Genomic DNA, 14,857 nt, shown 5'->3' on the forward strand with positions numbered 1-14,857 from the left:
GGAGTTTTTGAAACTGATACTAACCTTTGTAAATTCATCTTTCTGCATGGTCAAAAGGTGTCTTAAGGTTATATCTCTTTCCTGTAGGAAAGAAAAAATGCCACCTTTCAATATAAATAAAACATCAGTAAGGGAAGTAAGCAAGTGTCATAAATTAGTCAGCTATACGCTACCCTCCTAAACAATTTTCAATTCTAAAAGGGGATAGGATATATAGGTATAGAACTATACTACTGGGTAGACAGTAATGAGTGTCTTAATATATATTATTATCTTAAAAAGTACATACATAGCCAGTTTCCCAGATTCAAAGAAAATCATTATAACTTAATTCACTCACATAGAGAAAGAGAGCTTTATAAAATTTGACAGAAATTACGTTTTCAGAATATTTTAAATTTCTAACTGCATATTAAACAATCAACATTTAGTTTTACTCAATATTTCTCAAATAGGAAGAAGTTTCAAGATTGTACAGTGAAGCCCAATTCTGAACTACCTAAACAGAATAGGCATATTTCTAAAGAGAGACTATCTGACATAGTGCTTTACTGCTTCATATCAGCTAAATGGCTGGTAATGGTCATCTATTCAAACTCCATAATACATACCTAAAGTATCTATAACGGTGCTAGGCATATGATTTAATTTAATCTCTATGATAATTCTAAACCATGTATTATACTTCTGAAAAAAAGAGATTTAAGTAACATATTTCAGTTAATAATCATTAGAGTTAGAATCTGATACCTGATTTGTTTGACTGAAAATCATGCTTCTAATATGGGAAGATCAGCAACTGTAAAAACAAACTAAGGGCTTAAATGTACAAGGAGTTCTATGAAGTTTTAGGCAGTGAATAAAAGCTGTTTATTCCAGCCAGATTCAAATTTATGTAAGTTTCTAGAATAAGAAATTTTCAAATGTTTTTTAAGTTTAAAATGAGATCTACTACAAGTTATGGAGAAATGTGAACTTGGTACTTTTATATAAACATACTTATGAATTAATATTTAGTTAACAAATAAACATATGTATGTAACTCACTATAGCTTGCTTACATAAAATCTTACCTTTAATAAATCCATCATATGTTCAAGTCCAAGACCATGTAAAAATATTTCCAGATCTCCAAATGCTGTATATGAACTATATATATTTATAGCAATGTCAATTTCAGAACAGACTATAAATGCACAATCAACATATATTTATAATACAGAAAGAGAAAATGAGAATAAGAATGAATAAGAATGGATCTATAGGAAACATGGTTGCAAATTCACACACTACATTTCTTTTTCAAAGAAAAAAGGAAAGTTTCTCCAGTGAAGATCTAAGTTAACAGAGAAAATGATGACAGTAAAATCTAGCTTGTCCTTCCTAAGAATGAAATTAATTAGTTGCTATTAGGTATATTTCTTGTGAGGTCTGTATATATGAAAATCACTTCAGTTGTAGGATGTAAAGATTTAATAATTTTAAATGTGGGTAGGTGAATAATTTTGTGGCCATGTACTGAACTCCATTCAGAAAAAAAAAATGTATTTTTAGTTTTAGCTTATAAAATCAGAAATCTAAAAAGAATTAGAAAGTAAGATGCAGTCTAGTTTGAACACTAACAAAAATATAATTTTAGACTCTTTTAGAAATAAATTTCATTATATTTTATTTAAAGCCAGAAATTATTTTCATTACTGTTAGTTCATATATAAAATTTTCCTAAAATTCTGAAAAAAAAAGCATTTAAAATCCAGACCTTCCTCAGTGATATTTAAAAATGCTTGTTAAAGTAAAAAATATATTTTAAACATCATCACATTTACTAAAACTTATAAAAGCATGCATATTTTTTTACTTATTTATAGGTTATTTTGTTGAGCAAAAACATGTTATGTTACCTAAATATGTGATCTTTTTCTTTATCAGAATCCATTGTCAAGAGTTTACAAATAGTCTCTTCTTTAGTTAGATGTTGAAGCTTTCCCTCCAATGGATTTAAAGTTAAAGAAAGAAAACTGAAGATCTGTAAAAAGTTAACAAGCCATTCAAATATATTTAACATTATTATATACTATCACTTACACTTAGAATCTAACTTTGTAGTTATTCAAGGTTATGTCACTCAGAACACAAAATCAAATTTCTTTAAAAAACAATTTTTGACACAAAATAATCTTCGATGTTCATATATTTCTTAATATGTCAAGTTCAGTGTCATCTATCTTAATTTAATAATGCAGTAAACTGATTAGAAGTTTTTAAATTTTCAAAGCTTAGAAGAAAAATGGTAGATTTCTTTTTGAAGTGTCACAGGGCATCAGAAACTAGTAATTACTAGAATAATTGTGGAAATGCAGATTTGAGTCAGAAAATCAGAGCCATGTTTATTAGATTGCTTAAAAAAACAGAGAAAGTTATTTTCCATGCAATAAAAGTGGCATGGCCTGATTATTATGATGGAACTTCTGGAATGTTACATGCTTTCAAATTCAGAAACTCAGATGTAGAAGCTCTTGAACTATATAGATGTTAGTTTTACAGTTGTACTGTATTTGATCCTTCTTAAAAATTATAGGCCTTTGGCAAAAGCTTTAATATTCAGACCAAAAGTGTATATCAATAAAGTGATTTAATGTATGGCAAATATTTATTATTGACTTTAATATGTGAGTAACAGTAGACCATCTACCCAAGTATGTTATCACTTTATTATGTACCTTGTCACATGTATAGAAGTAAATGTGGCTGAAAGGATTTAATTTTTAAAATGTCTAATATGTATTAATTAAAATTAAAAAGCAACATTTTAATTACATGTTCAAATTTTGAACATTTTACTAGCTTTCTTAAAACACTAATTAATTTTTAAAAGTCTGGACCAGTTTGAATTGTTAAATGGTCCATTACAATTTTATTTCTAGAGCCAGAATAAGACTTTATTATTTCTTTATATAACTTTTAAATTACCACATTATAAATGCCTCTTATTTAGTAAAAATGAATACTCTAGTAAAATAAAGTTTTCATTACCTGGCCAAAGGAAAATTACGTATTGAAACATTTAATAATAGCCAGATACACTATTATGACAGTTGTAAGTTCTAACAAAATAATACAAAAGTTTTGAAATGATAATGTAACATGCCATAGAATATATAGGATACCTCTAGATGTTTATTTCTTTTTGCAATCTCACTTGGTGTCTTTCCATCTTTGGTCTGTAGCATTTTATTAGCTCCAAGTTCAAGCAACTTCAAAACTACATTTTTATGACCCTGCCGTGCTGCCCATGTTAAAGCCTGTAAGTGGGGGGAAAAGAAGATTGTTTTAAGAGAGGGAGTGTATATGGGACAGAAAGGAAAACTTTTCAGCAGTATTTATGGCACAATAAAAAAGTGAACATGGTTAATTAACAGAATGATGCAATCTCTTCATTTTATAATATAATGTAAACATATTTCCCAGTTGGAATTACAAAGCAGACTGCCAGTGCTCACTGATTTATAAAGCCAAATAATGTTTTACATAGTCAAATGATGTTATAGAATGAAATAATTTATCTGCCAATCACTGAACTATTTTATGTAAAAACGAATTCTATGTGTATTCTAGAACCCAGGGTTTACTGTATGTTATAGCTTGTGTCAAGGGTGAGGACAGAAAGAGTCAGATGATTCCTTTTTTCCCCTGCTTCAGCTGTTTTCTTCACCAAACAGCAATTATGTCCTAGTCCCTCTATAATTTTTACTTCTTAAAAACTTTCTTGTGGACTACTGATAATGACAAGATACCAATGTCTTAGAAATAAAAATAAACACTGTATAATCAATTCTTACAGTATAACCATTCTCATCCTGGGTATTAACTTCTGCTCCATGAGCAACAAGGAGAGCAACAACCTGAGGGTGACCATCTCGTGCAGCATACATGATTGGAGTCATAAGTCTCCTGAAGAGGAAGAAGAAAAGACATCTGTGTTAATGCTGTCATTAACAGCTACTCAATTTCATGAATTTTACTATACCCAATACCAAAATATTGTTTTGAAAGCAAAGCAAATGAAAGCTTTTAATCAGGTGATTTAGAAATCCAATTTCTCAGCAAATAAATGTGAAGATGACACTTTCAAAGTATTGGATGCTTACACAGCACCCCCTAGTGAAGACATGTGTTTAAAAAAATTCACTAAATAATAAGCCATACTTTCTAATATGAGGTTTCATTAATTTACATATTCAAGTAGAAAAACAGCAGAATGCCCACTATGCTTATTCTGGGAATACAGTGATGAATAACACAAAGTCCCTGTCCGCTCAGCATTGCTGATACTTAATAAGTCCATGTTACATTTTGTTTATTACATTTAATAAAAATAAAAGTTTAACACTTTCTATTATTTCTTAGTGTAGTCTATTATGATTCTACTTTAGTTTAAGGCTGAAAGAATTTTACCCTGACTAGCCTGAATGAAGGCTTAGTCTAATTAAGAAAAATTATTTTAATAGTTTAGCCACTCTCTGAGACTATTTTCTGGGAGACCACTGTGGCTTCCCTCCCATGTATCATTTCTCGAAATAGAGTCTCAACCCCTCTCCTCCTGGAAGTTAGCTTCTGGTTCTATTACAAAGGATATCAGAATGATTCTATCAGTTCTCCTTCGCTGAACTTAGTATCATGTTCTGTTTTAAAGGAGGTCTGGGATTCTGGGCTCAATCTTCCTGAGTTGCCTGAAATATCTGATTTATATGCAAAGAACTTCACAAAAGTACAAATTAAGTAACTTCTGAATTCTGTTTTAATCTCAATAAGGAAGTTCACCTTGGTTACTCACATTACATACATGACCTGCAAACAGAATATTTCTCTATAAGGTTTGTTAACATCAGGTATATACTGAATCCAATCACGTCACACTAATGTCTTTAGCAGAAAAAGATTCACACACTTCTTTATTTCCTAGTATATTACAATTTCAATGTTTTACTGAAAATTATACACTAAGTAGCTGTCAAGAGTTGCCTCTTTAATCTTGAATATCTCCTATATAGTGGCTTCTTTAGAAAGACAATCTTTACAAAGTAAACAGTGAACTGCCTGGATAACTTAAGCAAACATGGAAAATACATACAATAGAACATCATTTGGGTCAACTACTTATTCAAATTCTCCACTAAGTCAAAATTAAACCTCTTGATGCCTTTTCTTCATCCCACCTTCCCTGTAAAAGCCCAAATCTGCTCCTTTCAACCTCCCCTATTTTACAAAGATACCACTGACCACATAACTCAGGCTAAGACTAAGCATCATTTATGACTCTTCTCCATGACTCCATTTATGACTCTTGGTATATAGAGCCATACACACAAGTCATCAGCTGGGCCCACTTGCTCTTTCTTCACAATATGTTCTGAATCTAACCACTTCACACCATCTTGTTAGCCACTGTAAGTAGTCATCATCCTTCTCTGACCTTTAGTATTACAATAGCCTCATAACTGCTCTCCATGCTCCTCCTCTTGCCCACTCAGAGTTTATTCTCTTTGAAAATGCCAAGTTCTTCCGCTTACAGATACTATGCAAGGGCTGTTTCCTCTACGCTTTCCTAGACTTTCATATTGCATACTCCCTCACCTTACTCAGATCTTCATTAAGAAGAGAAAAATCAATAAAACTAACAAGCATATAACCAAACTGAGTAAGATAAAAAAAAAAAAGACACAAATTACCAGTATCATGAATAAGAGAGGTGACATCAATACAGATTCTCCAATTTAAAAGCATAAGAGAGTATTATGAACATTCCTGCCAATAGACAACTTAGATGAAATGGACAAATTTCTCAAAAGATTCAAACTACCAACGCATACTCAAAAAAAAGAACCTGTATAGTCCTATATTTATAAAAAATTAAATCAGTAAATAAAAACTTCCCACAAAGAAAACAGTAGGCCCAGATGACTTCACTGGTGAATTCCACCAAACAGTTAATGAAAAAAAAAACTATACCAATTTCTACTCAAACTTTCAGTAAACTGAAACAGCATCCTTCCCAATTTGTTCTATTAGCAAGAATTACTCTAGTAACAAAAACAAGAGAGAAACACTGTAGGGAAAGAAAACAATAGACCAATAATCTTCACGGAACATAGATGCAAAAATTCTCAACAAATTTTGACAAACAGAATCTAAAAATACATAAAAAGGATAATACATCATAACGAAGTACAATTATCCTGGGAATGCAAGATGAGTTTGACATTTGACATTTGAATAAAAAAAAAAGAAAAAGCACAAGATTATCTCAATAAGTACAGAATGAATATTTTACAAAACCCAACATCTAATAAAATTCTTAGCAATGTAAAAGTAGAAAAGAACTCCCTCAACTGGAAAACTTTATAGCTAACATCATACTTAATGGTGAAACAGTGAATACTTTCCTCCTAAGATCAGAAACAAGACAAAGATGTCTGCTCTCATTGCTTCTATTCAACATTGTATTTCAAGTGCTAGCCAGTGCAATAAAACAAGTAAAAACAGACATGTAGGTAGAAAAACAAGTAAAATTGTCTTTATTAACAGACAACACTGTCTATGTAGAAAAACCCAATGGGATCTACAAAAAAAGGTACTAGAACTAATAAATGAATTAGCAAGGTTGCAGGATACAAGATCTAATGGAATGCACACATTAGTTACAATAATTATTTCAACTTGCTGAACTCATGATAAGCCACCCCTGTATGAATTAAAATCAACAGGGCAGAGTCAGTTTTTTCTCATTTCTAAAAGTCTAGTTAATATAGTTCAACCCCTATAAAAAACAACTCATATGTAAACACCAATTTTAAAACACAGAGTCCTCAAAATTTTGTAACCTCAGCATTGATCATTAATTTGGATAAACGAAATCATTATGCAGGGCTAGGCAGTTACCTCATTTCCTGCTCAAGACAACCTTATGAAGTAGAAATTATTTTCACTTTAAATATGAGAAAACATAGGTTTGGAAATAAGTAATTTTGCTGAAAGATCACTGTTGGTGTGTTATTGAAGTACGATTTGTATATTATTCCCCCTCTAAAATCTCCTGAAAGTTACTTTTTATAATCTATCCTGATAAAGAGAAATCTAAAGTTCTCTTTCTCTAAATTTTTATGTATTTATAAAATATGCGATAAATTTCATAAACTCAATCCACAAAATGGCAAAACTGGAAACCTAAAAAATTTGAAGGAAGTGACACTCTGTGGCAGAGTATCTGAGAAGGTCCTGTTTGTTTGAACTGTATTACTGAAAACTCTAAGTGAAATTTCTGATTTTGTATTGAAATTTGTTCTGAAATTGTACAAAAAACTGCAGTCATCTGAAATATTAATTTCTCTTAGAATCTTGGAAACCAGAGATTGTAATTTTTGGTCAGTTCACATGGACATAAATTTCTTCTTAGAGATGTTTACTTCCTCCTAGATAAGAAAAGTACTGGACCAGCATAGTTTGCTTATGAAGCTTCAGATTACTAATGAAAAATGTGTTACAAAAATGTTGCACTGGTTTCTTGTAAGAAAAGGTGAATTTACCGAATGGAATGGCAAATTCCTGTAAAAGAGTCTACATTACACCCAGAAGGTTTATTATTCGGCTTCTAAAGAGTTTATTAAAGTTATTGATACCACCAATAATGTTGCATGACAATTTTGAGAGGGGAGGGAACAATTCTTTCAGTGGTTTTACATCTACAGAAATTTGTAACATCTGTAGTTTCCTGCCTGCTACTGATTAACAAAATTTACATGAATTATTCAATCTTACAAACTCTGATGAGCAACCTTAAGAACTCTTCAGGGAAATTATAAACTTTATAATTACTGGTCTACCCAGGTGACATGGTAGCAATTTGTGCTACTGATAACTTTACTTTCAGTATTAATTTCCATCTATTTCCTAAGATTTACTGTAAAGAACTCTTTACTTCCAATTCTCTCTTTAAATCATTGCATTTTGTTGTGTCTGCGCCTCTTTGTTCTCTTAGCATTTTGTGCTTAGTTTATCAGTTCAGCAATCAGGCCAAAATGTATTTGTTCATCTATTTTTTTCAACTAAACTGTAAGAAGAGGATAATGACCTTGACCTGTCTCTGTATCCACTCCCTATTCACCCAGAAACTGGTATAATCATGTGTTTTGTGTCATGCTTACATTTAATACAGGCAGGAGTTTCTCCTTATCTAGTCCATCATTACATGTATATTGACTATATTTTTTAATGTATCTATGTCCTTACTCATTTTAGATACATCTGCCTAATGAGAGATTATCTGTTGAAATTTCCTGCTGTAATTATATTTCGATCTACATCTCCTTGAATTTAATACGTTTCAATTTATGGATTTAGTGGCTAGTGTGTACAGGTTTATGCTTGTATTTTCATTGATTTTGCCTTTATTGTCATACACAGTTCCTTATTCTATGTACTGTATTTAATATTAGGAATATGTGATGCTGACAATCCTGATTTCTAGGAGTTTGCCTTCACTTGTAAAGGGTCTTTCATACTCCTTTCTCTTCAACTTTTTCTTGCAAATAGCCGTTAGCAATCTTTTGTTTTTATAAGCCAACATCTCAGTTGATAAATTCAGTCCATTCTCATTTAGTATATGACTGATAATTTCATTGACAATATTTCTTTTGTTGGTTCAATAAAATTGCTATTCACTTTATTTTTCTCCTTGAAAATCTGAGGACTCTGCTTTTCCTTTTTTAAAAAAATGTCATTAAATATTATCATCTTTTTCTGCTCTTACTAAAACACATATGAACTCTCATATGTAAGCAAGATAAGATCTATTTCTCCTAATAAGACTATGGTTTCCTCCACCACCATGCCATAATTCTCACATCTTCTACTCAAAGGGGTAAGATCTTTTGAATACTCTTAGGTTGTTCCCAACTCTTTATGAACCATAGCTCTTAGATTTTGTTGGCATAATTTAGTACGTATTAGACTTTTACTTAAAGTTTCTCTTGTCTGTTTCCAGAATCTTTATTTAGCACTCATACTTCACATTCCCAGACAGTCTAATATTATCCATTAAATGCACATATATCCAAGTTCATCTCTCTTTACTCCTCCTCCTTGTTTTCATCCTCTGCCTTCATGAGGTCTCTGTTCTGGTTGTTTGAGATTAGTCTTTTCTCAAGTATTCTCCCTCTGATGGGGCACTCAGGTAATGTACTTTCTGAGTTCCTGCATATCCTTGAACATCTTTCACCCTATAAGGCATATGATAGCTTGGCTAAGAATAAGATTTTCAGGCTGCAGGTCTTTATCTAAGAGAATATGTGTTTCCATTTTTTTCTATCTTGAGCTGTGCCCATGAGAAGTCTGATGCTACTCTGACCTTTTTTCTTCCTCTTGTTAAAAACTTAATTCTTTCTGCCTGGATTCTTGTAAAAATTTCCTCTTGGTTTTTTAGAGTTTACAGATTTTAGCCAGAATGTATGTCTCAGTGTACCTTTTCTTATCAATCCAAACTAAAACTCAGGAACTTTTCCAATATGTAGTCTTTCTTTCAATATGCAGTCTTCAGAGTTGTCAGCTCAGGAACCATTTCTTTTTTTCTAGAATGTGTGTGTGTGTTTTTTTTTTTTTAAGAATGTGTTTATTATCAATCTTCCATTTGTTCCCTTTTCTTCCCTGAATTTTGAATTCAAATATCCCATTTTTTTTAAGTTCCAAGAGATCTTTTTTCATGCTGCACTTAGAACTCCTTATATGCTCTTAATTTTTAATTCGGGTATTCACTATTCTGTCAGCAATTTTACTGTACTTAGGCAAGTATTTTAATTGCCAATCCTTTCTGTAGTTTCTGGGAAGTTTTTTCCATTGCCTCTTCAAAACTCAGATCTTAGTTGTTAGAATATTCTTTTTATTTATTTTTTTCATCATGATAAGTATATTCTTTAGTCCCTTTCACCACATCTTCCCCCACCTCCCTTCTTGTAACCATTAGTTCGTTCTCTATAGTTAAGAGTCTGTTGGTTTGTCTCTTTCTTGTTTTTTCCCCTTGGCTCATTTGTTTCCCAAATTCCATGTGAGTGAAATCATATGCTATTTTTCTTTCTCTTATTTTGCTTAGCATTATACTCTCTAGCTCCATCCATATTGCTGCAAATGGCAAGATTTCATCCTTTTTATGGGTGAATAGCATTCCATTGTGTGTGTGTGTGTATACACCACCTCTTCCTTTATCCATTCATCTATCAATGGACCCTTGGGCTGCTTCCACGGTTGGCTATTATAAATAATGCTTCAATAAACATAGGGATAAAAATTTAAAAAAAACATAGGGATGCATGTATCCCTTTGAATTAGTGATTTTGTATTTTGGGGGGCAAAGACGCAGTACTGTGATTTCTGGATTGTAAGGTAGTTCTACGATCTTTTTTGAGGAAGCTTCCATACTGTTTTCCACAGAGGCTGCACCAGTTTATATTCCCACCAACAGGGCAAGAGGGTTCCTTTTTCTCCATATCCTCGTCAACATTTGTTGTTTCTTGGATTTTTTATTTTAGCAATTCTGGCAGGCGTGAAGTGATATGTTACTGTAGTTTATTTGCACTGATGAATAATGTTGAGCATCTTTTAATGTCTATTGGCCATCTGGATGTCTTCTTTGAAGAAATGTCTGTTCATGTCTTCTACCATTTTTTAAATTTGTGTTTTGGGTGTTGAGTTGTGTAAGTTCTTTATTGATTCTGGATAATAATCCTTTATCAGATATGTCATTTGCACATATTTCCTCCCATTCTCTAGGTGCCTTTTAGTTTTGTTGTTTCCTTAACTATGCAAAACCTTTTTATTTTGATGTAGTCCCAATAGTTTATTTTTGGTTTTATTTTCCTTGTCTTGTCTCAAAAGATGTATATAGAAAAATGTTGCTATGGCCAATGCCAGAGAAATTACTGTCTGGGCTCTCTTCTAGGATTTTTATGGTTTCTTTTTTTTTTTTTTTTTAATTTAAAAATTTTTTTGATTTTTTGGCCTTTTATGGTTTCGAGTCTCACATTTAAGTTTTTAATACATTTTGAGTTTATTTTTGTGTATGGTGAAAGAAAGTGGTCCAGTTTCATTCTTTTGCATGTAGCTGTCCAGTTTTCCCAACGCCATTTGTTGAAGAGATTGTCCTTTTCCCAATGGATAGTCATACCTTCTTTGTCAAAGATTAATTGACCATATAATTGGAGGTTTATTTCTGAGTTTCCTGTTCTATTGGTCTCTGTGTCTATTTTTATGCCAGTACCATGTTGTTTAATTACTACTACTCTATAACTTGGGAGTCTGGAATTGTGATACCTCCAGTTTTTTGGTTTTTTTTTTCAATATATATTTATTTATATAAGTGATACATATAAACCACTGAAATACTAGAGAAAAAACATTATCAACATGCAAAATATACACTTAAAAATAAGATAACTGAGGTCAATTGATAAGATTTTGATATACTGATAAATCTGGAATAAGTACATTTGAAGTAAATAACATTATAATACATTTTTAACTTATTTTATCTAGTAATGGTAGAAACTATTTTATTCAATAATACTATTGCAGTGAGCATAATGTGATTAGAACTGTTTTGTCAGGGGATCCCTGGGTGGTGCAGTGGTTTAGCGCCTGCCTTTGGCCCAGGGTGCGATCCTGGAGACCCGGGATCGAATCCCACGTCGGGCTCCCGGTGCATGGAGCCTGCTTCTCCCTCTGCCTGTGTCTCTGCCTCTCTCTCTTTCTCTCTCTCTCTCTCTGTGACTATCATAAATAAATAAAAATTAAAAAAAAAAAAAAGAACTGTTTTGTCATTCTTAGAATCTGTGTTTAATAATGTGTGATACAGCAATTTGAAGGTCATTCTTGATTTCAAGGGTTTTTTTTTCAAGCTTGGCTTTGAAGCTCTCAGCTTCCAAAGATAACTCACAATGGTATATAGATTCAGAATTCTTCCTGTAACTTAACTATTAAATTTCCATCTTCCTTGCTGTCAATAGGTTTATCTTGAAAATTATTTTGGAGTTGACAAAGGAACTACCTTAACAGTTTTAACACACTGTTTAAGTGATTTTTTTTTTAAAGACTACTGATAGTCTTCATTTGGAATGTTTTAAAAATAGAGAATACTTTTCACAAGTTTTTATATGTACTTCTATAATTTTTATAGGTAATACACATTATATTTTACCACAAAATTGAAGTGACAAAACATTTTCTAAAATGAATTTTAAAAATTCTAATGTCTTTATAAATATTATCTTGAAGGTCACATAAAATGTGTTCCCCAGTCCCACTCCATATGTGTCTTTGATGACATATAAATGTTGGCCAGTTACAATTCTAGAAAAAGCGAATTTGGAACACTTTTTTGTAAAACAAACAAACAAGAAAAACCCCAAAACAGAACCAAAAAAAAAAATTAATTCTTATATTCCCTTGCTTACCACTCCCTTATTTGTTAGGGATGGATAATTTTTTAAATATATAATTTATACAAGTAAATGAAAATGCACATGTATAATTTTAAAATAGTAAAATGTATAAACCCATATGGCCACTAGAAGCTCCTTATCTACTCCTTTACTAGCCCTCTTTCAATGCCATTCTTCACTCCCACCAGTTAACCATCACGCTGAATTCACTTGCTTTTCTTACAAATTATTTATTTTTACATTCTCATGGGCACTTGGTCTCTTATGGTTTGTCTCCCTCTCTGATTTCATCTTGTTTACTTTTTCCTCTCTTCCCCTATGATCCTGGGTTCTGTTTCTTAAATTCCACAAATGAGATATGATAATTACCCTTTTTCTGATTATTTCGCTTAGCATAATACTTTCTAGTTCCATCCACGTTGTTGCAAATGGCAAGATTTTTTTTTTGATGGTTGAGTAGTGTTCCATTGTGTATATATACCACTTCTTTATTCATTCATCTGTTGATGGACATCTGGGCTCTTTCCATAGTTTGGCTATTGTAGACATTGCTGCTATAAACACTGGGGTGCAGGTGCCCCATCAGATCACTACATTTGTATCTTTGGGGTAAATACTCAGTAGTACAATTGCTAACTTATAGGGTAGCTCTATTTTCAATTTTATGAGGAACCTATATGCTGTTTTCCAGACCGACTGCACTAGCTTGCATTCTCACCAACAATGTAGGAAGGTTCCCCTTTCTCTGCATCCTTGCCAAAATCAGTCATTTCCTGTCTTGTTAATTTTCACCATTCTGACTGGTGTGAGGTGTTTTAATTTCTAGTTCCCTGATGCCGAGTGATGTGAAACACTTTTTCATGTTTCTGTTGGCCATTTGTACATCTTCTTTGGAGAAATGTCTGTTCATGTCTTTTGCCCACTTCTTGATTGGATTATTTGTTCTTTGGGTGTTGAGTTTGATAAGGTCTTTATAGATTTTGGATCCTAGCCCTTTATTTCATATGTCATTTGCAAATATCTTCTCCTATCCTGTTGGTTGTGTTTTGGTTTTGTCAACTGTTTCTTTAGCTGTGCAAAAGCTTTTTATCTTGATGAAGCCTCAGTAATTAATTTTTGCCTTTGTTTCCATTGCCTTTGGAGACACGTCTAGCAAGAAGTTGCTGCAACCAAGGTCGTAGAAGTTGCTGCCTGTGTTCTCTTCCAGGATTTTGATGGATTCTTATCTCACATTTTGAGACATTCATTCGTTTTGAGTCTATTTTTGTGTATAAGGAAATGGTCCAGTTTCATTCTTCTGCATGGCTGTCCAATTCTCCCAGTACCATTTGTTGAAGAGACTTTTTTCCATGGACTATTCTTTCCTGCTTTGTTGAAGTTTAGCTGACCATAGAGATCAGGGTCCATTTCTGGGTTGTCAATTCTGTTCCATTGATCTTATAGTCTTTTGTGCCAGCATCATACTATCTTGATAATTACAGCTTTGTAATAGAGCTGAAATACAGAATTGTGATGCTATGAGTTTTGTTTTTCTTTCTCAAGATTGCTTTGGCTATTTAGGATCTTTTGTGGTTCCATACTAATTTTAGGACTGTTTGTTCTAGTTCTGTGAAAAATGCTATTGGTATTTTGACAGGGATTGCATTAAATATGTAGATTATTTTGGGTAGTATAGACATTTTAACAATATTTGTTCTTGCAATAGACGAGCATGGAATGTCTTTCCATATCTTTGCATTGTCTTGAATTTCATCAGTGCTTTATACTTTTTAGAGCCACCTCTTTTAAGTCTGTTCCTAAATATTTTATTGCTTTTGTGCAACTGTAAATGGGATTTTTAAAATTTTGCTTTCTGCTGCTTATTAGTGTATACAGGATTTCTGTACTCTGATTTTGTATTCTGCAGCTTTACTGAATTCATTTATCGGTTTTTTTAAAAGATTTTATTTATTTATTCATGAGAGAGAGAGAGACAGAGAGAGAGAGAGGCAGAGACACAGGCAGAGGGAAAAGCAGGCTCCATCTGGGACTCTATCCCAGGTCTCCAAGATCACGCCCTGGGCCAAAGGTGGGTGCTAAACCACTAAGCCACCCGGGCTGCCCTAATTTATCAGTTCTAATAGTTTTTTTGGTGGAGTCTTTAGGGTTTTTTATATATACCATATAATCTGCAAATAGTTAAGAGTTTTATTTCTTCCTTACCAATTGGGACTATTCTTAATGGCAGAAATCCTTACAGATTTTGAAAATGAAAAATTTTTTTGTGCAGTGGGTCCATATTTTAAGAGCAGGCTATCGGCTCCTTCCAGAAGTACCTGGAGCATTCTTCCTGCTTTCTTATCTTCCCAAATTGTCCCAACCTCTCCAACAGA

General features: G+C 32.5%; 1 protein-coding gene across 1 annotated transcript in view; it reads right to left on the reverse strand.

Moving 5' to 3' along the window:
* ASZ1 (ankyrin repeat, SAM and basic leucine zipper domain containing 1) overlaps positions 1-14,857 on the reverse strand; it is a 52,538-nt gene that overhangs the window by 9,488 nt on the left and 28,193 nt on the right. Inside the window, exons 5-9 of the mRNA XM_038557469.1 lie at positions 3,840-3,951; positions 3,168-3,302; positions 1,902-2,026; positions 1,074-1,149; positions 25-81 (exon numbers count right to left, since the gene is read on the reverse strand). Coding sequence (XP_038413397.1) covers positions 25-81; positions 1,074-1,149; positions 1,902-2,026; positions 3,168-3,302; positions 3,840-3,951 — 505 coding nt within the window. The remainder of the gene's footprint in view (positions 1-24; positions 82-1,073; positions 1,150-1,901; positions 2,027-3,167; positions 3,303-3,839; positions 3,952-14,857) is intronic.

Source organism: Canis lupus, chromosome 14 (assembly GCF_011100685.1).
Source record: "Canis lupus familiaris isolate Mischka breed German Shepherd chromosome 14, alternate assembly UU_Cfam_GSD_1.0, whole genome shotgun sequence".
Lineage (NCBI taxonomy): Eukaryota > Metazoa > Chordata > Mammalia > Carnivora > Canidae > Canis > Canis lupus.